Below are 23,754 nucleotides of genomic sequence, written 5' to 3'. Positions count from 1 at the left end.
AAATGCCATTTTAAAACAAGTAGTTGGGGAAAAGCAGTGTTTGGGGGGGAAATACTTTAGCTGTAAATTATGAAATTCATCTCTGTTCAACTGGAATCTACAAAATGACCAAATCCTAGTTATTCCTCATTTTCATTTGGTAAACAGGGATAAACAGAATGCAAACTCTAAGTGTGGTTACATTAATTTGAAGCACTGCACATAAATGTCATCTCCATAATTAGCCAATCACGATAACACTAAATTACTTAGCATTAGTTTGACTTATCAATGGTTAAGAAAGCATAGAAAACAGCGAGTCTTGCCTTTGCAAATATGTAGGCTTTGTGTTGGTAATGTAAGCAGATGGAGCTTTGTACAGTACCTACCACAGATAAATTCCAGGATTACCCTCTGCAATTAATAATTAGTTTTTAAGGCAGTAGAAATATAGATTAAGCTGTACTTTTTACGTTTTTTTTATAAATAGAGAAGTACATTTATCAATCTGATGCACCTTTAAAAAAAACCTGTAGTTGGCACACAATTCCATCACCTAAAGGCATTTATGTAATATCAACCATACTTCTTGGGATAGAATTGAATTGATAAGTGTTATGCTGCAATAGTTCTTTTCATTTTGATGTGTCATATCCTATAAGGGTCTTGACTTGATTCTGTATGCACACATTGTAGCAAAGTGTGAAAAATGTTTTTTTTTTTCTGCTCCTTATAATGAGTGAAATTCATTCCATGGATCAGGCCAACTCAATGCCTATACACCACTTAAATCCTACTTAAGACTTATTTGGAGGGCTTAAATAGTACCACTGGTACATAGACCTTGTGCTGTTTTACTACATAGAGGGAATTTCACATTCTATGAACGTACATTCCTCACAAGATTACTTATATCCATTCTCTTATCTTGATAATTCATTAATCACAATTAAATCCAGATGTTATATAATATATATAGTCTGTGGGACAAATGTTGATCTCAGTTACATTGGTGTTGATCTGGAAATTAATTTACATTGGTGTAACCAAGATCAGAATTTGGTAATTTGTGAATATATATATTTACACGTGCTATCAGCAAATGTTTGTGTACATTCTGTATATAGATAGGCAATTGGCATTTTTCATACTTCCCAAAATATTTCCAGTTTTCTCTTTTGTATTTCCCTCAAAATACTTCCTTATTCTCTCAATGCCTGGCTGGAAATTGCAAACTTCTTTGCATATAAATTGGAAAATTTCATTTTCTGTCTTTTTCAGTTCTCAGTGATAATTCCATATAAGATTTGTATTTATATTTCCCATTTAATCTTACAATACCTGTTACTTAGTTTGCTACTTTTCATTGTGGTGCGAGACCTGATATTGCCTTGTCACCTTTGCTTTTATTTTATTTTCTCATTAATTTTGTCTTTTATATCCTCAAGCCTAGGCCCATCCTCAGCACTCCCACTAGGAGCTGAGTGGGTCGTTTGAGGACAGGCTTGCAGCTGCCTTCTACAATGTCTGCACCAGGACAATTTGCCACCCACAATCTACACTGCTGAGGGCCCCTTTAAGACATTCTGTCCCTTTTACTTGACCTAGAGGGGAACTGATGGAAGGGATGATCTCACTCCAATGAGATGTTGACTGCTGTTAAGGTGAACACCAGGTTCTGACTGATACAAGGGTAAGCCCGCTATTTACCTTGAGGGACAATGAATGTTGACTATGACAAAATATTAAGTCACTTTTATGTGTTGATACATGCAATCTGAATATTTTCATCCGGAATATATCCTTTTTATAGCCATTCTTTTCTTATGTTTATCTTTTTTTTCTTTTACAACTTAACAAGAAATGAATTTATAGGGTCTAGATACGTTATTAGCCTCAGTTGAGCCATCAGGAAGCAGAAATTAGTAAATGTTACCTCATAAATTCAGAGGTAAATAAATTTTTTTTCCAATTAATTTAGCTGCAGCTAATCAAAGTGGGGTGTTTTCATGACTAATACATAATTAGCAATCAAAAATATATATTAGGTCATGTTACTTATCTCTCTACCAATTCAGGATTCTGTTGTACCAGAAATTTGTTTTCTTCAGTGCTGTTTAAAGTTAATCAGGTAGTAGCATCTCCACCTCATTTGGTAGGAGGCTGATGCATAGTCTGATATTTCAGACTGGACATTTTTTTCTGATATTTAGCCTTGATTTTTCTGCTTCGTGGGACATTTGCTTCCATGGTTTCAGTGTTGCATTAGATTCTGGTTCTTACTGCGAAGTGTTTCTATGAGAACTTTCATCATCATCTACAATTTAACACTCTCAATGCCTTTTTTGTATTGGAGCATGATAGATTTTAGGGTTGACTTTAAAGTTCAAGCATCTTATCATTTGTGATATTAATCTAAAATTCCTTTTTCACCTAGAATTGATGAACAATTTGTATGTATGGATAGCAAAGTGAAAAGTAACATATTTTTTCCATACCATGGTCTTTTCTTTTCTTTCCTTGGGGTTTTTTCAGCAATGTACTGGGCAGAGTGTACTTTCCATGAAGCCATATAAACACAGTATATAAAGGGAACACGTTGGCTGTTAAGTCAGCCTGACTTTTAAATGAATTCCTTTTCAAAATCCCCTCTATATAATGTGGAAATAACTCATGATCCATATACTATAATTGCCTTCAAAAGATATAATTTTGACACTAAAAGTAATTAATAGTCCTGCAGTGTAATGTAAACATAGTGTGAGAATATAGAGATGAGATATTTTTTCCAAAGAGTGAGGAATCTCTTAAGTGTGATTGGGGTCTATACCACCAAAGAAGAGAGGAAAACAGTTGAAGGATCCATCTCTATTCTGGGCAGCTACTTAAGCACTTTCCTAATCAGGGCCTCAGTTTTCTACTCTTCTGCGCTGTGTCAATGACTTTACTGCTTTGTTATTATACTCCTCCTTTATTTTGTCCTAAGATATGTTATTGCAACCTCCCTGTCTTTTCCCACTCATTTTGTTCCCCCACCCCGTGAACCTCTTCTTACTAAGTTAATTACCCTCCCACTCATAGTCTTTCTGTTCATCACCTTCTTGTACTCAAATTCTGTAGTTTTCTCCTTATTGTTTGGATTGGTGTATTTCTTCCATTGTCACTCTCATACCATTATGGCTCTTCCTCTTTCTGATGTTTTGCTCTCACCTTTTTTTCCATTATAAAACCCTTTAAGAATGGCTATAATTGCCTTTACAATATTATCTTCTCTATTTGGTGTCTTTTCTATTTGTCTGTTTCTGTCTTTCCTGTCCCTTGCCCCCAAATCCCAATAGGAATAGTTAGATAGGAACAGACCAATGCTTCAACTTGTGCAGTTTAAAGGCTCCCATAATGTACCAGGCAGTTGTGCTATAGTATAACATGGGAGCAAACTTCTGAATGCTATTTTTTTTTAAACATTTAACCTTTCCATCTACTATGTTTCCGTCCCTCCTCACCATCACTTTGAATCTGACAGAAAAGAACAAAGAAAGAACAACTGAATGCTTCATGGAGAAAGCTGGAAAATAAGTTATATTTGCAAGTAGTTTTGAACTCACATTTTCTATTTTTTCCCCTCTTCCCCCATTCTTAGTAATAGGAACATTTTATAGGAATGACAGTTTTTTTTTTAATATTCTCTGCATATTGTCCTATCAGAAAACAGATGTGGCATGATCTCTGCAGCAACTGCTTATGAGTATTTGAGGCCAAATTCACTCCTGTTGTAAAGCCACAGAAGTCAGAGTTGCACTGTTAAGTTGGCTCTGATTTCAGATGGGGAATAAGCAGGAGAATTAAAAGCAGAGACCCTGTGTTCATGGAAGTAACACTAAAAACAACTGGGGAAAGAAGAATGCCTGCTCATCTTCAGACCTCCCCCCAACCCCAAAACACCCATTTACCATGAAATACAGACTTATTCATGACCCATTAGCAGGTCTTGAAATTTAGTTATTAGGGCCCTACCAAATTCACAGCCATGAAAAATGCACCATGAACTGTGAAATCTGGCTATTGTAGGGGAGGAGGGCTCCTACCATGTGCTGGGCTCCAGCTGCTAGTCCCAGCTGGACGCTGGAGGGTCTTGTTCTTCCTCTGCAGGGGCTGTTTCTGGGTCAGATCAGACCCACCTCCAGGAATCTCCCCTGGCTGCTGGAAGCGCCACAGCTGCACTGCCTTCAGAGCTGGGCTCTCAACCAGCAGCTGCAGAGCCTGCAGCCATGGGAGGGTCTCACCCAGCCCCCAAAGTGGCCTCTGCAGGACACGAGGAAGTCCCATCCCTCCCCAGCCTGGCTGGGACAAGCAGCTGGAGCCCAGCACATGGTAGGAGTCCCCAGCTAGGGTGCCCACAGCCCTGCACCTTCCCAACTCCAGCGCCTTATGGCCCTTGGTGGTTGCCAACCCTTAAGGCTGGCCCTTACCCCCTCCCCTCAAAGTGATGACTCCCCCCATACCCTGCGACCCTCACTTCTGTGCTGGTGCTGGCACTGGCTTCAAAGCTCTCTGGCTGCCCAGCTATGAAGGTAGCACAGAAGTAAGGATGGGAATCCTGTGACCACCCATGGCTCCTTTTTGGTTAGGCAGGCCCAGGGTTACAACACTCTGTTTCAGGTGTTCACATGAGAAATTTACTATTTTTAAAATCCTATGAACATGAAATTGATCACAATGGACACTGTATTTGGTAGGGTACTACTTCTTATGGACAAAAAACTGCAAGTTAGAGAATTGCCAACCAGCTGGAATAAGTAATACTGCTTGAACATCGGCAGATGCCTTTGACCATTTTAACTGTCGTCCCCTGTTTTTGACAATATACATTGTCTAATATTATTTGCAGTATTACATATTTTTACTACAGTCAGATTTTAAAATGATCATTTTATGTCAAACTGACATTTCTTCACTTCGGTAACATATGTTTTATTTGATTAAAATTATAAACTGGAAAGAGTTAAATATAACTTCCAGTAACCAGTAAATTGTCTGTTAGCAAAACAGAGCTTGTTTTCAAGTTTCTTCATTTTTGTTCAAACCTCGGACGAACACTTCTCAGTATGATACGCTCAGCAACTCAATACGCTGTGTGTGGCTTTGCTCATTAGGAACTATGTAGTTGGATTTTATTTCTGCTTTTGTATGAAGAAATTAAACAGCATGTGCTCCTAGATTCAAACAGGAATATTACTTTAGTTATGTGGTGAGAGCTAGATCAATATAGATTTTAACACTGGTATCTAGTATGGACACTAGGAACATTCTGGGCTGCTTAAAAAGTTTGAGAAAAAGTCTGCAGATGGACAGTCTTTGTTTCCTGTATTCCATGTTTGGTAAGGTTTTATTGTTCTTTTCCACTGCTATTTGAAAGACTCTCTGTAAAATGTAACTTTTTTCTTTCCGCCATAGTCCTCAGCACCTGGGGAGGGACAACATCCCACTGCAGGTTGTATATTCCTTTTCTTTTTCTTTTTGAAGGGGAGAGGATATTGTTCTTTCACAGTGGCTGAATTAGCCCTAGTCTATCTTAAATCTTCCCATCACCACATTTTAAACGCTAAATAAAAATGAGTGCATCTACAAGGTGCCAAATTCACAGTGCTGGAGCCTGAAGTTCACATCTACAGGTATCACAGGTACATACTGATAGGCTCCCACACATTACATTGCCAATGTTCCTGTTCATGGACATAGTAGAAGCACCCTTGTGGAGTACAATACTCCTGCTTGTTCACTCCTTTGCCTCTTTATTGAGGCTGTCAACAAGAATGCCAGTCAGAGCCAATTATGGGTTGTTTTCTGTGTAGCATTGACATCTGTGCTAGAAATTTGCCTTTCCCATCAATTTCACACAGACCACTGAACAGCCCTCAGCTGGCAATAGTTACTATGGACCTGGGCTGGCTTTTTGTTCAGTGACCTAGATGAAAAAGGCTCCATAGCCCATTATGAATCTCCATAGCCATCTTGTCATCCTCCCAATCATGATTTTTAAAAAGCAGTCTCTGCAACTCAACAATATTAGAGAAACAACTTCAGTAAACCAGAGACACCTGAGAAATCATGAGGAATCACATAAATCAGACAGGAAATTCTGGGTGAAATGGATATGTTGGTGTCAGGATTAAAAATTTGAAGTGGAAAATGCTTAGTATTAACTATGCCCCTGAATTGGAACAGGGATTTGAACCTAACTCTCCTACATTCCAGATGAGTGCCCTAATCTCTGTGTTGGTGGGTATTCTGGGTTGGGTTTTTCAATCAGTTCTGTTGAAGCTGGAGAATGCCTGGATTGAGAATCCCAGGAGGGCTTTGGCTTGGGCTGCTCGGAAGCCTCACTCATTAGCAGTGGGGCAACATCAGGGCTTTGCACGTGCTGACTGGTAGAAACTCAGGCACCTGCAGGGCTAGACAGAAGCTGAGTGGTGGTTTTCAGAATGCCAGTGGCACCTAAATGTTGGAATCCTAAGTACCTTTGTGAATGTAGCTTTTAGTAACTTGGGACCAAAATCTGTTTGCTTTATTCATCTGAGTAACATAACCACTTTTGCAAGGTGAATAGGATTTGGCTCTGATTTAGGGTTTGGCTCACCTTTAGTTAGATTGAGTAGGACCTTACTGTGCTAGTAATTTCTACTCAGGGAATGAGGTACTATTATTGGTATTGGTAGCAGGATCAAGCACTTTATGTCCAGATTTGCAAGGGTGCTTAGCATATTGGGTGCACACGTGATGATGCTCTTCACAATCTGCCCATTAGTGATTTCCATTTACTACCGCTAGCAGAGTAATATTTTTATGCTAAGAGTGAAACATGTGTTGGACATTCTTTATGCTGCTTATTGATAATAGCTTTTTAGTATAATATTTTGATGTACTTTATATACATGTACATAGGCTTGAGGAAAATCATTTTGATAGTTGATGGATTCAGAAGACGTTTGAAAAAATCATAATCAGTCCAAAACCTACTTTCCTTGATAGCCTCAGTCCATCCAGGCGGACAATGTGTGAACTTGAAGGTACATTTTGTTGTAGGACTATTTTTCTTCAGATTTTTGTTATGGTTACTTAAGCTTGCTGTGCATTTTATGTTTTTGCTGCTTTGTAGTTTCCTCATTTTCTTGTCCATGATCTGGTTGAGAAACAAACAGTTGTCTGGCGATTGGTAGCTATGTGGGCAAAATCCATACTTGGTGTGAAATCCTGGCCCCTTGAAGTCAATGGCAAAACTTCCATTAAAATCCTGATAGAAGTCTGAGAGATAAACAATGTAAGTTACGCATCAGGTGTCATGTAGTTAACTACTCATTACTAACATTGCACTAATTCATCAAAGCATATGTTAAGTCCATACTTAAGTGCTTTCTTGAACCTGGGCCTCAGTAGTGATTCAACCCAAGTCTAAAATATGAGTAGCAGAAAAACAAGAGCATGTTTAAATAAAATAGTGGAGACCTACTTTATCTTACACCTGTTAGTTGCTTCTCCTGTTATACTCCCTGTCACCCTCTGTTGTCAGTTGTACTTGTTTTTCACAACCATTAAATGTAAAATTGTTGCAAGTTTCATTGTTTTGTTACTTATAGCCATTATTTCAGATATGGGACGCTTTACATCACAAATGAATTCATCCTGAAATTAATCCTTATAGGATCCATGTTTAGAGTTCTGAAACGATTACTATAATCAAAGTCACAATTTCATATTCTCTTCCCAGTTATACCAGTGAAGGCCCACTGGAGATGCACCAGAATAACTGAGAAGAGAAATTGGCCTACTTTTGCACATATAATAAATTTAGCACATTCTTTTAAAGCTTATACCGTATATTTTCAAAAGGTAGAACTTCAAAGTACCTGAAATATGTGATTGATTTGCTGGCTATTTTCTGGCCACACATCTATTATTGTTGCCCACCACAAATAAAGTCATGATAAAACTAAAACGGAAATGTTTTAGGCATGGTGCATGTACACAATAGGACAGGCGACCGTACCATATTTTAATCTGTATCTATATAAAACATTTATTTTAACCTGCATAATGGGATTATATAAATACATAGAATATTTGATAGTGTACACTCAGTGCACTCACCGTGAAAATAAAACATTAAGACAGGATTTTTTATGTCCAAACTTTTTTTAAATATATGTATTTCTTTGTCTTGCAGTATTACATTACTATGAAAAACAAAATACCAGTATGATGATCTTTTCTCCTCACCAAAAATATTCTTATTACAATTAATAATCTTTCCCAGGCTTATCTAGGGTTTTCACCGCAGTGAAGTATTTTATAAAAACATCATAGTACTTTGATTTGTAGATTCCCTAGATTTGTTTGCATTCATGTCTAGTGCACATAGCTTGTCGTTCAATTCTCCAAGTGCCTTCTTCGTAAGTACAGTGACATATAGTGCATTCATCAGTCTTCACCTCTCGGCCAGCTGGAATGACAGTGGTTTCGGCAAAGCAGTTTGGGCCTAAAAAAAAAAAAAAAATAATAATTATATATAAGCTGTATTGGAGCATAATATATTTAGTTTTTGCTCCTTAATACTGCAGACCTAGTATAAAATTAGTAACAAAAAGTATGTTACTTTTAATGTCATTTAGTTTTGATTTTAAAAACAGGATATTTAATTAGAAAAGGGAATGAGAACCAGTTATTCTTTGTTTGTACTGGGGGTTTGTATGCACATTTCCCCTCCATTCAGGAATATGTATAGGTGTGCTAGTTGTACAGTATTTTGTAGTGAGATCATACACAGCCATGATAGACATCTGGGCAGAGTCTTTTCCTGTAGATAAATACAGATTTCAGATGTGAGAAACACTCCGTATTGTCCAGAAAGAGTAGAACACTATAGCATCGCTACAGGTTATCAAGCATTTTACTTTAGATTTTACTGCTTCTTCCACTGGAAACATGTTTAGAATATACTATAATATTTGTAAAGTATCCAAGCTTTATTTTGTGTTAGCTGAGAAAATATTTCTTGTCTCCATTATAACAGCATAATTTAAATCTGTACCGCCCCCTATGCACTCTATATATTGCTACGTTAACCAGCAATAAGCAAAGCACCCTTTTTTAGGGTATGTCTACACTACAAAATTAGGTCGAATTTATAGAAGCCGGTTTTATAGAAATCAGTTGTATACAGCCGATTGTGTGTGTCCCCACATAAAATGCCCTAAGTGCATAAAGTCGGCGGACCGTGTCCACAGTACCGAGGCTAGCGTCGACTTCCGGAGCGTTGCACTGTGGGTAGCTATCCCACAGTTCCCGCAGTCTCCACCGCCCATTGGAATTCTGGGTTGAGATCCCAATGCCTGAATGATGCAAAACAGTGTCGCGGGGGGTTCTGGGTACGTGTCGTCAGGCACCTCCCCCTCTGTCAGAGCAACGGCAGACAATCAAGTCGCGCCTTTTTACCTGCGTTACCTGTGCAGACAACATACCACGCCAAGCATGGAGCCCGCTCAGCTCAGCTCACCGTCACCATATGTCCTCTGGGTGCTGGCAGACGTGGTACTGCATTGCTACACAGCAGCAGCTAATTGCCTTTTGGCAGTAGACGGTGCAGTATGACTGGTAGCCTTCATCGGCGATCTTGGTGCTGGCAGACGTGGGGCTGAATTGCACACAGCCGCAGCCCCTTGCCTTTTGGTAGAAGATGGTATATTACGATTGGTATCTGTCGTCATCGTACTGCAGTGGCTGTCACTCATGGGCACCTGGGCAGACATGCTCAGTCCTATCGAACTGTCTCGACGATGATGGCTATCAGTCGTAGTATACGATTTTCTGCCAAGCGCCCAGTATTTTGTGCCGAGCACCCAGAAGATGCCAAGGGCTATCAGTCATGCTGCACCGTCATCTGCAAGCTTAAGATTTAAAAAATAGATTTGTTCTGTATTCATTTGCTTTCCCCTCCCTCCGTGAAATCAACGGCCTGCTAAACCCAGGGTTTTGAGTTCAATCTTTGGGGGGGGCCATTCTGTGTGACAGTTGTTTGTGTTTCTCCCCGATGCACAGCCACCTTTGTTGATTTTAATTCCCTGTACCTGTATGCCATGTCATCACTCGCCCCTCCCTCCGTCCGTCAGATACTAGTTTCGTGCCTTTTTTCAGTCCAGACGCCATAGCACTGGGATCATGGAGCCCGCTCAGATCACCGCGGCAATTATGAGCACTATGAACACCACATTGTCCTGGAGTATATTCAGAGCCAGGACATGCCAAAGCAAAACCAGGACCAACCGAGGAGGCGATTGCAGCGCGGCGACGAGAGTGATGAGGAAATTGACATGGACATAGACCTCTCACAAGGCACAGGTCCCAACAGTGTGCAAATCATGGTGTTACTGGGGCAGGTTCATGCCGTGGAATGCCGATTCTGGGCCCGGGAAACAAACACAGACTGGTGGGACCGCATCGTGTTGCAGGTGTGGGACGATTCCCAGTGGCTGCGAAACTTGGTGGGGCGATAGACTGAACCCATATCCCTATCTTGGCACCGGAGCACCAAGCCACCGAGTACATAAACTGCAAGGGGTACTTTTCAATGCTGCTGCAAGCCGTGGTGGATCACAAGGGACGTTTCACCAACATCAACGTGGGATGGCGGGGAAAGGTACATGATGCTCGCGTCTTCAGGCACTCTGGTCTGTTTCGAAAGCTGGAGGAAGGGACTTTCTTCCCGGACCAGAAAATAACCATTGGGGATGTTGAAATGCCTATCGTGATCCTTGGGGACCCAGCCTACCCCTTAATGCCATGGCTCATGAAGCCGTACACAGGCAGCCTGGACAGTAGTCAGGACCTGTTCAACTACAGGCTGAGCAAGTGCTGAATGGTGGTGGAATGTGCATTTGGACGTTTAAAAGCGCGCTGGCACAGCTTACTGACTCGCTCAGACCTCAGCGAAAAGAATATCCCCATTGTTATTGCTGCTTGCTGTGTGCTCCACAATATCTGTGAGAGTAAGGGGGAGACATTTATGGCGGGGTGGGAGGTTGAGGCGCATCGCCTGGCCGCTGATTACGTGCAGCCAGACACCAGGGTGGTTAGAAGAGCACAGCAGGGTGCGGTGCGCATCAGAGAAGCTTTGAAAACGAGTTTTGTGACTGGCCAGGCTACGGTGTGAAACTTCTGTTTGTTTCTCCCCCCCCACCCGGTTCACTCTACTTCCCTGTAAACCAACCACCCCACCCTCCCCTCCCCACTTCGAGCACGGCTTGCAGAGGCAATAAAGTCATTGTTACTTCATATTCATGCATTCTTTATTAATTCATCACACAACTAGGGGGATAATTGCCAAGGTAGCCCGGGATGGGTCGGGGAGGAGGGAAGGAAAAGGACACACTGCAGTTTAAAACTTTAACTCTTATTGAAGGCCAGCCTTCTGATGCTTGGGCAATCATCTGGGGTGGAGTGACTGGGTGGCCGGAGGCCCCCCCACCCCGTGTTCTTGGGCGTCTGGGTGAGGAGGCTATAGAACTTGGGAGGAGGGCTGTTAGTTACACAGGGGCTGTAGCGGCGGTCTCTGCTCCTGCTGCCTTTCTTGCAGCTCAACCATACGCTGGAGCATATCAGTTTGATGCTCCAGCAGCCGGAGCATCGACTCTTGCCTTCTGTCTGCAAGCTGACGCCACCTATCATCTTCAGCCCGCCACTTGCTCTGTTCATCCCGCGATTCAGCCCACCACATCTCCTCTCGTTCATACTGTGCTTTTCTGTAGTCTGACATTGACTGCCTCCACGCATTCTGCTGTGCTCTTTCAGCGTGGGAGGACATTTGGAGCTCCGTGAACATATCATCCCGAGTCCGCCGTTTTCTCCTTCTAATCTTCACTAGCTTCTGTGAAGGATAAACATTTGCAGCTGGTGGAGGAGAAGGGAGTGGTGGTTAAAAAAGACACATTTTAGAGAACAATGGGTACACTCTTTCACGTTAAATTTTGCTGTTCACATTACGCAGCACATGTGCTTTCGTTACAAGGTCGCATTTTTCCTCTTATATTGAGGGCCTGCCGGTTTGGTATGAGAGATCACTCACGCAGTGCCAGGCAACAGATTTCGGCTTGCAGGCAGCCATGGTAAACCACAGTCTTTTGGCTTTTTCAACCTTCATAACATGTGGGAATGGTTTCAAACAGTAGCGCCCTCATTTCCCATATGAAGCACCTGTTGCGTTGGCCACTTAAAATGGGTTTGCAATGTAAAAGGAGGGGCTGCGGTTTCCAGGTTAACATGCAGCACAAACCCAACTAACCCCCCCTCCCCCTCCCACACCCAATTATCGGGGATGATCACTTCACCCCTCCCCACCACCGCGTGGCTAACAGCGGGGAACAGGGGCACCTCTGAATGTCCCCTTAATAAAATCACCCCATTTCAACCAGGTGAATGATATCACCCCATTTCAACCAGGTGAATGATATCACTCTCCTGAGGATAACAAAGAGCGATAAGGAATGGATGTTGTCTGCATGCCAGCAAACACCGGGACCATACGCTGCCATGCTTTGTTATGCAATGATTCCAGACTACGTGCTATTGGCCTGGCGTGGTAAAGTGTCCTACCATGGCGGATGGGATAAGGCAGCCCTCCCCAGAAACCTTTTGCAAAGGTTTTGCAAGTACATGAAGGAGAGCTTTCTGGAGATGTCCCTGGAGGATTTCCGCTCCATCCCCATACACGTTAACAGACTTTTCCTGTAGCTGTACTGGCCGCGATTGCCAGGGCAAATTAATCATTAATCATTAAACACGCTTGCTTTTAAACCATGTGTAATATTTACAAAGGTACACTCACCAGAGGTCCCCTGTGTGCCCTCAGGGTCTGGGAGCACGCCTTGGGTGAGTTCGGGGGTTAACTGGCTCCAGGTCCAGGGTGATAAACATATCCTGGCTGTTGGGGAAACTGGTTTCTCCGCTTCCTTGCTGCTGTGAGCTATCTACATTGTCTTCATCCTCATCTTCCTCGTACCCCGAACCCACTTCCCTGTGTGTTTCTCCAGTGACGGAGTCATAGCAGACGGTTGGGGTAGTGGTGGCTGCACCCCCTAGCATGGCATGCAGCTCCGCGTAGAAGCGGCATGTTTGCGGCTCTGCCCCGGACCTTCCGTTTGCCTCTTTGGCTTTGTGGTAGGCTTGCCTTAGCTCCTTAATTTTCACGCGGCACTGCTGTGCGTCCCTGTTATGGCCTCTGTCCTTCATGGCCTTGGAGACCTTTTCTAATATTTAGCCATTTCGTTTACTGCTATGGAGTTCAGCTAGCACTGATTCATCTCCCCATATGGCGAGCAGATCTCGTACCTCCCGTTCGGTCCATGATGGAGCTCTTTTGCAATCCTAGGACTCCATCACGGTTACCTGTGCTGATGAGCTCTGTGTGGTCACCTGTGCTCTCCATGCTGGGCAAACAGGAAATGAAATTCAAACGTTCGCGGGGCTTTTCCTGTCTACCTGGTCAGTGCATCTGAGTTGAGAGTGCTGTCCAGAGTGGTCACAATGAAGCACTCTGGGGTAGCTCCCAGAGCCCAATAACATCGAATTCCGTCCACACTACCCCAATTCTGATTTTATCGCTAATCCCCTCGTCGGAGGTGGAGTAAAGAAACCAGTTTAAAGGGCCCTTTAAGTCGAAAGAAAGGGCTTCGTCATGTGAACGTGTCCAGGCTTAATTCGATTTAACGCTGCTAAAGTCGACCTAAACTCGTAGTGTAGACCAGGCCTTAGAGTTCACAGAAACATGTTTGTTTCCAACTACAAGGCAGGAGCACTGCATAACAATAGTCTCTTCAGGCTGGTGCACTACCCCTTATAAAACACTGTTTTTGAGTTTTCTTTGCAAACAAAAAGTAGAAGCCAACTATTTGTGGAGGACAAATGGAATGATCCATATGTTAATTTGAATAACACTCTCTTGGGATAAAAGAGTATCATTTTGTTCAGGGTATGTATACCAGATATACCACACCTGTAGGCTGAGCTAGTGCGTAATGAAATTAATGAGTTCCAATGGACACTGGATTAGACCCTTAGGTATCTGCTACAGGGGCAACTCTTCTGTGGTCTAATAGAACTTCCAATAGAAGTTCTAATAGAACTTTTTAAATGAAGATGAACTTGCATAATTTTATTCTTTGTTTATTTAATGACTGACCACAACTCAGACAACTAAAATGTTAGGCTTTGTTTTTGGATTCTTGCTCAAAGTTTTGCACATAATACAATTGCCATCACTCACCAAGTTTAAAATCGGCATACTGCATTTAAAGTATCTAATTTTATGGTGGTACCACTTTGTTCTCTGACCCTTTCAGTTTTCACAAGCTAAGCATTACTTGGCTGGATCAGTACTTGAATGGGAGACTTCAGCTACTGCAGGAAGTGATATTCTTCCTTATAAGTCACTACTGAACTAATGCCCCAAACACAGTCCTTTGGGAGATACGCTATCTTTCACATTTGATTAAAAACGACTTGTGGGTGCTTTATTTTTTTATTTTATTTTTTTTAAAGATTTTGGATTTTTTCCTACCAATATATCTGTCAACTCTGGTATCCTGGTAATATTACAAGTGATAACACTTTCTGATTGCCTAAACTTTCAGTTAGATACAGTTATTATTGTACCTATACTTCTGGGGTAGAACACAGCAGTTGTTTCTCTTCAGTGGGAGATAAAGATGCCTGGGTATCATCCTATAGAGCCCTTCACTGTAAACGATATGCAACAAATGCTAAATTATTAAGGGTGAAATTCACTGCTGTACAGGGAATCTGCACAAGACCTATAGCCTACTTAAAATCCACTTAAGCACTGAGAAGTGTAAGAGGGACATAAGTGGTGCTGAAATTACAGGAATGTCTTTTGTTCTGAGAGAGTAAATGTTATACTCTGTTGTGACGAGCAACAAGAAATGAAATAAAATAGCCCAATTAATTAAATTCACTAAGGGTCAAATTGTAATGCATCTTATGCTATGAGTAGTGCCATTGAAACCAGTGCATTATTTAACATGAGTAACGGTATCACAGAATCAGAGTAACAGCCATGTTAGTCTGTATCCGCAAAAAGAAGAACAGGAGTACTTGTGGCTAAGGTGCCACAAGTACTCCTGTTCTTCTTTTTGCGGTATCACAGAATGTTACACTACTTCAGTTTGGAGAGGCTGTTTATAGTGGTAAGTCTAGTGTCAGTCATCTACTTAAGAAGGGTAGGCCTATCCCAAAATAATGCTGAGACAGCAAGATATTAACAATGAAGATGTTTTCTTAATTTCCCTTGTAGTTAGTGGTCATTCGGAACAGCCACATGAAAATTATCAATTTTAGGGTTTTGTATTTTCTTCCCTCACTGAAGCATTTGAGCACCTTTCATGTTAATTAGATTGGTATACCAAAGTTCCTTGTTTACTTCAAGTGGTCTTAAGCTATTCTCCCTCTTTGTTACAGAAAGCTTTGCTCAGGGAGGTTTCCATAACATCAACCACCATGCTAAAACAATAAATGAAACTTAGTCTGGTTATGATGTAAAAATGTTACACCAAACAAGAGGCTACATCAAACAAAACACTGGGAATTTATGTGCACACAGACATCAGTGTATTCTACATGTTGATATGTAGATGTATTCTACAATTCTTCTTCAACTTTTATGCTTTAGTATCAAAAGCCATAGCTTGACTTAAGTTTGACATGCTAGCCAGAGTGATCAGGTGAACTATATGTGCTACCAATTTGCTGTGTGACCTTTGCCTCAATGTCCCCCTCCTGCAAAATGGGGATAACACCTCCCTTACAAGAGTAGTGGCAGTATAACAACGTTTGGACAACACTTTGAAGGTGTGAATTGCTAAATATGTATGTGATTGCATCTCCTGTTTAATATCTACACTATTGTGAATTTAGTAAGATGCTCCCCAGAAAGCTGTACTTTCCCCCCTGACCCCCTTTTCTGTGTGTCTTCTGGACCATTTGCAAAAATAAATCTGGAGACTTTCTGATGAAAATTAAGGTGCACATTTAATATGTTTGTTCTGCCAGAGATGAGAGACTCCCTACAGACAGATATGCAAGAAGATATTTTATGCTTAGGGACTGCTGCACTAGACACTCCTGACTCAACAAGAAACAGGAAATATTTATATTGTAAAGATATTTTTCAATCTTATTAGAAACATATAAAACATTTGGTATGATTTAAACCAGCTCAGGGGTTCTCGCAACAAAATTTTTGGTGGCTTCAGAGTGCAACCACAAACTCCCCGTGATAGCCGCACTGACATGTTTTCCCTAAAATACTTAGTTAACATTAGGAAAAACAAGTATGCACAGATTCACATCCAAATCATTGTAATGTATATTTGTAGGGTTTTTGACAAATTGAACAACAAAAATAATGCTGCCTCCCTCTTTGGCCCATCCAATCCAGGGCTTAATGGGTCCTGGGGCTTGCTTTGAAAAGTGATTTTGTATATCTCTTAATATCACAGCACACTTAGTAGTTACCTGGGAGGCTATGAAAAGTGATAAGTTATATTGACAAAAGTACAAGTATCACTTTTCACAGATAGCTAGTAAGTCTGCTGTGAAAAGTGATACTTGCATGTTTGTTAATACCACTTTTCTCAGCAAGCCCCAGGACCCATTAAATCCTGAATGGGGAGGGGTTATGGATACGGCGCTGTGGGAGGCGGGAGTGGGGGCGATGGGAGTAGGTGATGAGCCCCACTGTTGTGTGGTCAGAGCCAGGGCCTAGGGACAGAAACTGCGTGGCTGGAGCTAAGGATCGGAGCCCGCAGCCAGAGCTGTGGGTCAGCACCCAGGGCTAGTGCCTGCCACCGCACGGCTAGAGCCTGGAGCTGGAGCCCAGGAGTGTGTGGCTGGAGTCAGGAGTCAGCGCCCACTGCTACGCACCCAGGGCCAGGGGTTGGCACCCAGGGCCAGCTCCCACCACCATGTGACCGGAGCTGGGAACATAGCTGTGGGTCAGCACCTGCTGTCATGCAGCTGGGTCAGGGGATCAGCACCAGGGGCTAGGGCTGTGTGGCTAGAGCCCGGTGCCAGTGCCCGCTACTGCATGGCCGGAACTGGGGGCTAGAGGTCAACTGAAGCTCTGTGACTGGAGCCGGGAGTCATCGCCTGCTACCCTGCGGCCAGAGCCACGGGTTGGCACCCAAAGCCCCACAGCTGGAGCCCACTGCAGTGCCGTTGGGGCTGAGAATTGGCGCCTATGGCTGGAGCCCGGGACTGGAGCCGGGAGCTAGCACCTGCTGCCATGCAGCTGGAACCAGGGGCCAGAGGCTGACGCCCTGCATTTGGAGCCTGGGCCTTACAGCCAGGTTCCTGAAGTCCTGCCGCTGGAGCCTGCTGCCCAAACCCCCTTGTCCCTCCAATGTAGGTCAAGAACTCATCTTGCAGAGTTGTGTCCTACCTCTTGCTCCCCTCTCCCCCCATCACCTCCCAGGAGGCTGTCGTGGCCACAGAAAAAGCCCGTTATGGCTGCATGCGGCAACGGTGGCCGCATTTGAGAAACACTGATCTAACTGGACATCATCTTCTCTACATCCCCCCAAGTGATGAGAGGGGAATTCCTGATTAAAATATAATGGATAAAATATAATAGTAAATCAATCTTGTTATTTACTCACTAACCATCAAAACTTTTCCCCAATTCCCTGCCCGAGCAGCTGGGGAGGAGAAGTTAGCCTCTCTCCCATAGCTCACCCCAGGGAAGTTAAAGGGGTTTAAGCAAAAACTCTGGCGTTAGCAAACTGCAAATTTTTAATTTATTATTGAATAAGACAGATGGCCTGGCATAGCTGGACACTTGAAGACAAACCAAGGTTTAAAAAATTGTTACTGATTTATCACTCAAAGCATTTGAATTAAAAAATAACTATGTGAGGGTAGAGCAGCAACTATTTTACAACCTAAACTATCCAAATACATCTCTACCCCGATATAACGCTGTCCTCCGGAGCCAAAAAAATCTTACCGCGTTTTAGGTGAAACTGTGTTATATTGAACTTGCTTTGATCCGCCAGAGTGTGCAGCGCCCCCCCTCCCCCGGAGCACTGCTTTACCGCATTATATTGGGGTAGAGGTGTACTTGCGGATTACAATTTTATGGTGATCTGGAATGTTGCTTCTCTCTGTTTGCCAGTAGCGTAATGAAAAACAAATCTCTTCTCCTTGACCAATAAAGCATGCTACCTGCCTTGCTTTGTAGTTTCTAAGCTTGTTCTTTTTAATACTAGCATTCTAACTTTAACATCTGTACAATTTAACGTAGCAACAGCCAATAGAGTTTGTTTGAGGAGATACCAATGAGACAAATACCATGATCTAGGTCACCAGCTGGTGTAAGCTGGTGTAGCTCCCATGAAATCAATGGAGCTGCACCTATTTACACCAGCTGACGATGTAGCCTCATCTCTTATAGGATAGTCGCAACGTGCCCAATCCAAGAAGTAGTTTGAAATTCTTCAATTTGTTTCCCAAAAGTATATGCTTGATCCTGCATTCTTTACTTAAGCAAAACTGCACTCATGTCAATAGGGAGATTTCTTTCACAGGTCTAGTGGTCTGATTCTGTTGTAACAGTGGAATAAATCAAAAATAACTTCCATGAAAACTATGCAGTTACATCAGTGTAAAGCCAGTGTCAGACCAGAATCAAGTTCTTGGACAGCTAAGTAAGAAATCCTAAATTTCTTGATCACATTGAAATGTTGTGTTTCAGCCCAATTAAGTAAACACATAGGTAGGTATTAATTAGGACTATATAGGTTGAGATGGCTTCTTATATCCTAAAGTATGTTTTTTTTCTTGTACAATATTTTGAGGTTTCTAATTGATACTTTGAATGATACCATTATGATGTTATATGCTCTAATGTTGATAAATACAACAGGATTTAATTAAAATGCAAATTTTGTTATCCCAGAAGAAAACATCCTGGTACCAATTATCAACAGAAAGTGTCCAAGCCACTCACCTACAGGTGCAGTATTCCTTGTAACCTTGACAACCTTTTAAGAGAATCTTTCAAGCCGCTGCTCCTCCCCTTCCATCAAAACATTTATGCTTTACAGTATTAATTGTGTTTAACTCCTTTGCAGAGTGACTTTGCTTTTGCATATGCACTCACCTATTCAGACAGATACAGTAACTTAGTCACATTGTATTCAACTATTCCATAATATATTAGGCCAAATGATGGGCAAATAACCTCTTCAATGCATGAAGTACAAGTTAGAGCAAAACTTAGCCCCTTAGAACTACATGCCACCCTCAGTAATAATACTTTGATGTAAAACTGCTCTGTCCTTTGGTCTTAGCCGTCCTACACTACTTAGTAATTGTCCTTCTAATCTGTAATAGGCATGTGACTGCTCAGGCATCATATAGCACATCTGTCTAGATATTTATATACTACACTCATCACTGTGGTACCCAAGCACTTTACCAATTATATTTAAAAAAGCCAGTTAGCTTTGCTTTTCTCCACCTATTTAAATGGACAGATAAATTTAAGCCTATTTGTCCTGAAGGCAATGATATGTCATAGATAAAACTAAGTTACAGAACAATCAGTTTCACCTGACTTTTTCACATACTTTGTTTCAGCAAATTCATCAGGGTCTTTCCCGTTAAAAAGAACTTTCATAGAAGTTGTACTTAGGGTTAGGCAAGCTAAGGGCCAGACCACAAATTTCAGATTATTAAGACTGGCTCCCAGTGCTGTAGTTAAAAAGGTTCCCTTCAACATTACACTCAAGACCCTACTGTGCCCGCTGAACAATTCTATTTTTTAAAAAAACGTAACAGCGTGGAGAGAAAAAATGAAAAAGAAAGTACCCCATTTAACAAAGACCCAGACTAGACCAAACTGCAGGCTATTCCCCGCCTCTCCCCAAATCCAATCCCTACTTTCTTAAAAGTTGGTATCCCTATCTGCTTCATCCCCTTCCACTATCTGATCTCATCTAAAGAGTCTGTATCTTCCTGATTTGACTGTTTCCCCATCACGTGTGTAGATATAACATATCTTTCACACTAATGTTTCTCTGAAAAGTGGAGAAAGCAGTTAGATGAACTAGCAGAGGTAGTTTGAGACTAGAACAGCTGACTTGCATTCTTCTACAAAAATAAATCCTTCACCTCTGTCACTGCCACATTATTGACTACTCTCAATCCAGTTTTGCCTCTTACTATCCTATCTCTCTCGATAGATGGGTATATCTTTGGATACCACTGTACCAGACTAAAGGAGTGTTTTTAGTTATAAAGAGTCGAATTTCAATTTTTAAGAACAGTTTGGAATTTTTTTGGTCCTAACAATGGGTGCTTTACATGGTTTAATCAATGCCTTCACTTTGCATATTAAAGTCCTAAGCCATCAAGACATCTTTTTAGAGCGGTAGTGAATGTGTATGTTCAAAGAAAAAAGCTCCCATCTGTTTGTAATTTTGTCTGGCTTCTATAGAAAAAGGTGGATTGCACATTGTGCTGTTGATCATGAAAACTGTTTTGTTCATGCTCAATAGAATCTTAATGCATTGCAGAAGAAAACCAAGAATACTTTTCTAGGGTCATTTTTCCTGTTATATGCATAGAAAACTGATACCAACTGAAAGAGAAACTGGTATAGTAAAAACTGTTAAACATGCCAAAATTTAGGAACACGGGTGGAAGAGCATCTGTAGAGAGACCGAAGAAAGCTGAACTAAGTACTTGTGCAGTGAAGAGGGTTGGAAGTGTTCTTTGTGTCATTGCTGTACAAAACATATATAGTAACAAGTGCTACCAAGATTGCTTTTGCTGTGATCTGCATATATTTTTTCAACAACTAGGGTAAATCTCCATTTAAAGCTGCCTTTTAAGTTCCCTTTCAGGTTAGTGAGACTTACAAACTTCGATTTTTTTTTTATTTTACACTTAATCTGCATATTTCATCTGACAGAGCTATTAATGGATCCTCCTGTCTGGCTCTGGTCCCATGCATGACATCCACTTAAGTGCAGAAATTCAACAAAACAAAGCCACCTTACCCAGTAAAAGCATTCTGCACTTTTCTACATGAGAGTAGAACCTGATTTTTCACTGCCTTGCTCCTAGTGGCAGCATTTACGCCTGTGCGAATACAGTGTAAAATGCTAGCCATTCAGAACTATACTGTTTCATATTAATTTTTCAGAGGTGTAAATGACTGTACAAGATGCAAGGTAATAGGGAATCAGGAACACAGTATTTGTAACAACATTTCTCTTACACATGAAAATGTGTAAGGTATGCTATTTGAGAGGACTGGATTTTAAAAATCTTTTTAGTCAACGAAAGAAAACCAGTAAACCAGAGAAAAACTGATTGAGCTAAAGTAGAAAGAACACTGTATTATCAAATGGAAGTCAAACAAAGCATCAGAGCATACAAAGGGCCAAATTATATACATAGACTTGAGTCTCAAAAATAGGCACATGAAACAAGCTTCTTGATCAGAAGAACTAGTAAAGATGGTGGAAGTGAGATACTTAACCTAAAATTATTTTCAAAAATGATAAGACGTATTAGAGTGAATCCCCTGCAGAATCTGTGGAACTGTACCAATTAGAGATGAGGTGAACACCTTTTGGAACTGTGTGTATTTCTGGTTGTCCTTAGAAACTCACAAGCAGCTTACACATTCTGTATTTGTGCTTCCTTAGAACTCAGCAGACACCAGCTTGGTGTTTATGGAGTGAGAGGTGGTGGTGCTTTTATAAACTATAAATTCATGTTGGATGTCACAGGTTCAAAACACTCATGAGCCAGGCCCTGCTTATTTGCATCTGAAGTCATCTATACCCATTAACACCAGAGAGGCTAACGAGATAATTGTCAGTAGAAGGAAGGAAGGTGACTTGCCTTATAGTAACTGAGTTCTTTGAGATGTGTACTCAATATGGGTATTCACTGTGGGTGTGCATGTGCTTTGTGCTCCATTCTTCAATAGCAGTGTCTGTTGGTGCGTGCCTGTGCCCTTCATCTCCTCATACTCACTGCCGAGGAGGTAAGGGGCAATGCAGACTGACCACCTCCTCAGTTTCTACTCTACTGCAAATCTAAAGCTGAGGCGAGAGTAGGAAAAGGAAGACAGATCATAAATACCCATAAGAACCACACACCTTGAAGGACTCTGGTTACTGTAAGATAAGTAACCCTCCTTTTTTTCTTCAAGTGCTGGTACCTGTGGGTGACTCCCAAGCAGGCAGATGTGAGGAACTGCTCTGTACCAGTTTAGAGGATTGTTGAGCCAAAGGAAACATCCTTAGCAGAAGCCTGAAGCAGGGCACAGTGGCTGGTAAACTTTTGAATGGAGCCCAGGTTCCTGCTCTACTGATCTCTGATGGTAGGATTCCTGGCAGGGAAGCCACTGAGGCAGCTTGAGCTCTGGTAGATTGAGGAGGAGGGACTTCCACAAGCTCATAACAGAGGAGGATCCAGTGGGAAATACATTTTGAGAGTCTTTGGGAAGATATTGCCTCTTCGTAAGAGAGACTCATAACCTCAGACCTTGTCCTGTCCAAGTAGAAGGCCAGATTCAGATCCCAGGCAGGTTTACTGTTTTGAGGTGGGTAAAAACCAAGTAGCTCTTCACAGGAGGATGAAAGACATTAATAGCTTCTAAATGTACCCATAAGTGAACTGACAGGCCTTATGACTTCTGTGAGAAGAGATAGTCCAGGATAAGAGGCATCCCTGACTCCTCCAGAACCAAATAATGCTTCTAGCACCTCAGGGAGCACTGCTTCCATTTGGCAGCATAACACTTTCTAGTAGAGGGTTTCCTGCTATTGAGAAGGATGGATTGGACCTCCTCCAAGCAAGATCTCTCTAAGTCAGTTGCCCATTCCAAAAACCGGGCTATCAGCTGGAGCAATGCTGGGTTGGGATGGTTGGACCTGCCTCAATTCTGTGACAACAGGCTGGAAACAGCAATAGGTGAATGCACAGGTGAGAGTCCATCTGCAGAGCAGTGGTGAACAAGAATGATCATGGCCACCGTAGTACTGTTACGATCACCATTGCTGTATCCAACTTGATCTTTTAGGGGAATAGAAGGTAGGAGGGGCATGGGAGGGAAGCCAGACATCAACAGATCCAACTACTGCTTTATGAAGGCATCCCCTCTGAAGTTGTGCCCTTTGGCAGTCCGAGAACAATAGGCCTGTCTATTTCCCTAGGGTGTAAAGGTGCGCCATGATGGGAATCCCCACTGACTAAAAATCCACTGGACCACTGATAAGTGGAGCTCCCACTTGTAAGCCTCATGAAAATGCCTGCTGAGGTTGAGGGAATTAGTTACACCTGGTAGGTTCACTGCAGAGAGGGTAATCTGATGCTGAATGGACCTATTCCAGAGCTTGTCTGATTACCTGCAGAGTAGGTCAGACCTCGATCCTCTGTTTATATAATAAACCAAGGGTCTCAAACTCAATTTACCTTAAGGCCTGGTGCCAGTCCTCAAATCCTCCCAGCAGTCCAATAATGTCACTGAAGATGGTGTTCAGAAAAGAAAACATTTATATTGTATTTTTTATTTCAAATTTCTTAGAAATAATAAAACTGTCATACAACTTTATACAATTCTTCGCCTGCCAGAGAGTTTTTAGTGTTTGCCAGACACCTGACAACACTTCAGTTCTATCAGTTTGTTGATGT

The 23,754-nt window shown here is 41.9% G+C and overlaps 1 protein-coding gene across 21 annotated transcripts in view; it reads right to left on the bottom strand.

The window, feature by feature from the left end:
• Positions 1-5,482: 5,482 nt before the first annotated feature.
• The window catches only part of VWC2 (von Willebrand factor C domain containing 2), a 111,833-nt gene continuing 93,561 nt past the window's right edge, over positions 5,483-23,754 (bottom strand). For 6 of the 21 annotated variants that reach the window (XR_010598444.1, XR_010598443.1, XM_065583916.1 and 3 more), the window contains 2 exons: positions 8,344-8,512; positions 5,483-7,281 (listed from right to left, as the gene is read on the bottom strand). Coding sequence is in view for 9 of the 21 variants with exons in the window: in XM_065583916.1 (XP_065439988.1) it covers positions 8,361-8,512 (152 nt within the window). In the remaining 12 variants the exon portion in view is untranslated. Of the gene's footprint in view, positions 7,282-7,381; positions 7,429-7,978; positions 8,513-23,754 lie in introns of those variants that run through there. The other 15 variants (XR_010598440.1, XR_254562.5, XR_010598445.1 and 12 more) reach the window with 7 other exon arrangements.

Source organism: Chrysemys picta, chromosome 2 (genome assembly GCF_011386835.1).
Source record: "Chrysemys picta bellii isolate R12L10 chromosome 2, ASM1138683v2, whole genome shotgun sequence".
NCBI classification, from domain to species: Eukaryota; Metazoa; Chordata; order Testudines; family Emydidae; genus Chrysemys; species Chrysemys picta.
Note: the sequence above shows the minus strand (reverse complement) of the source record. Positions and strands in the feature narration are given on the sequence as shown.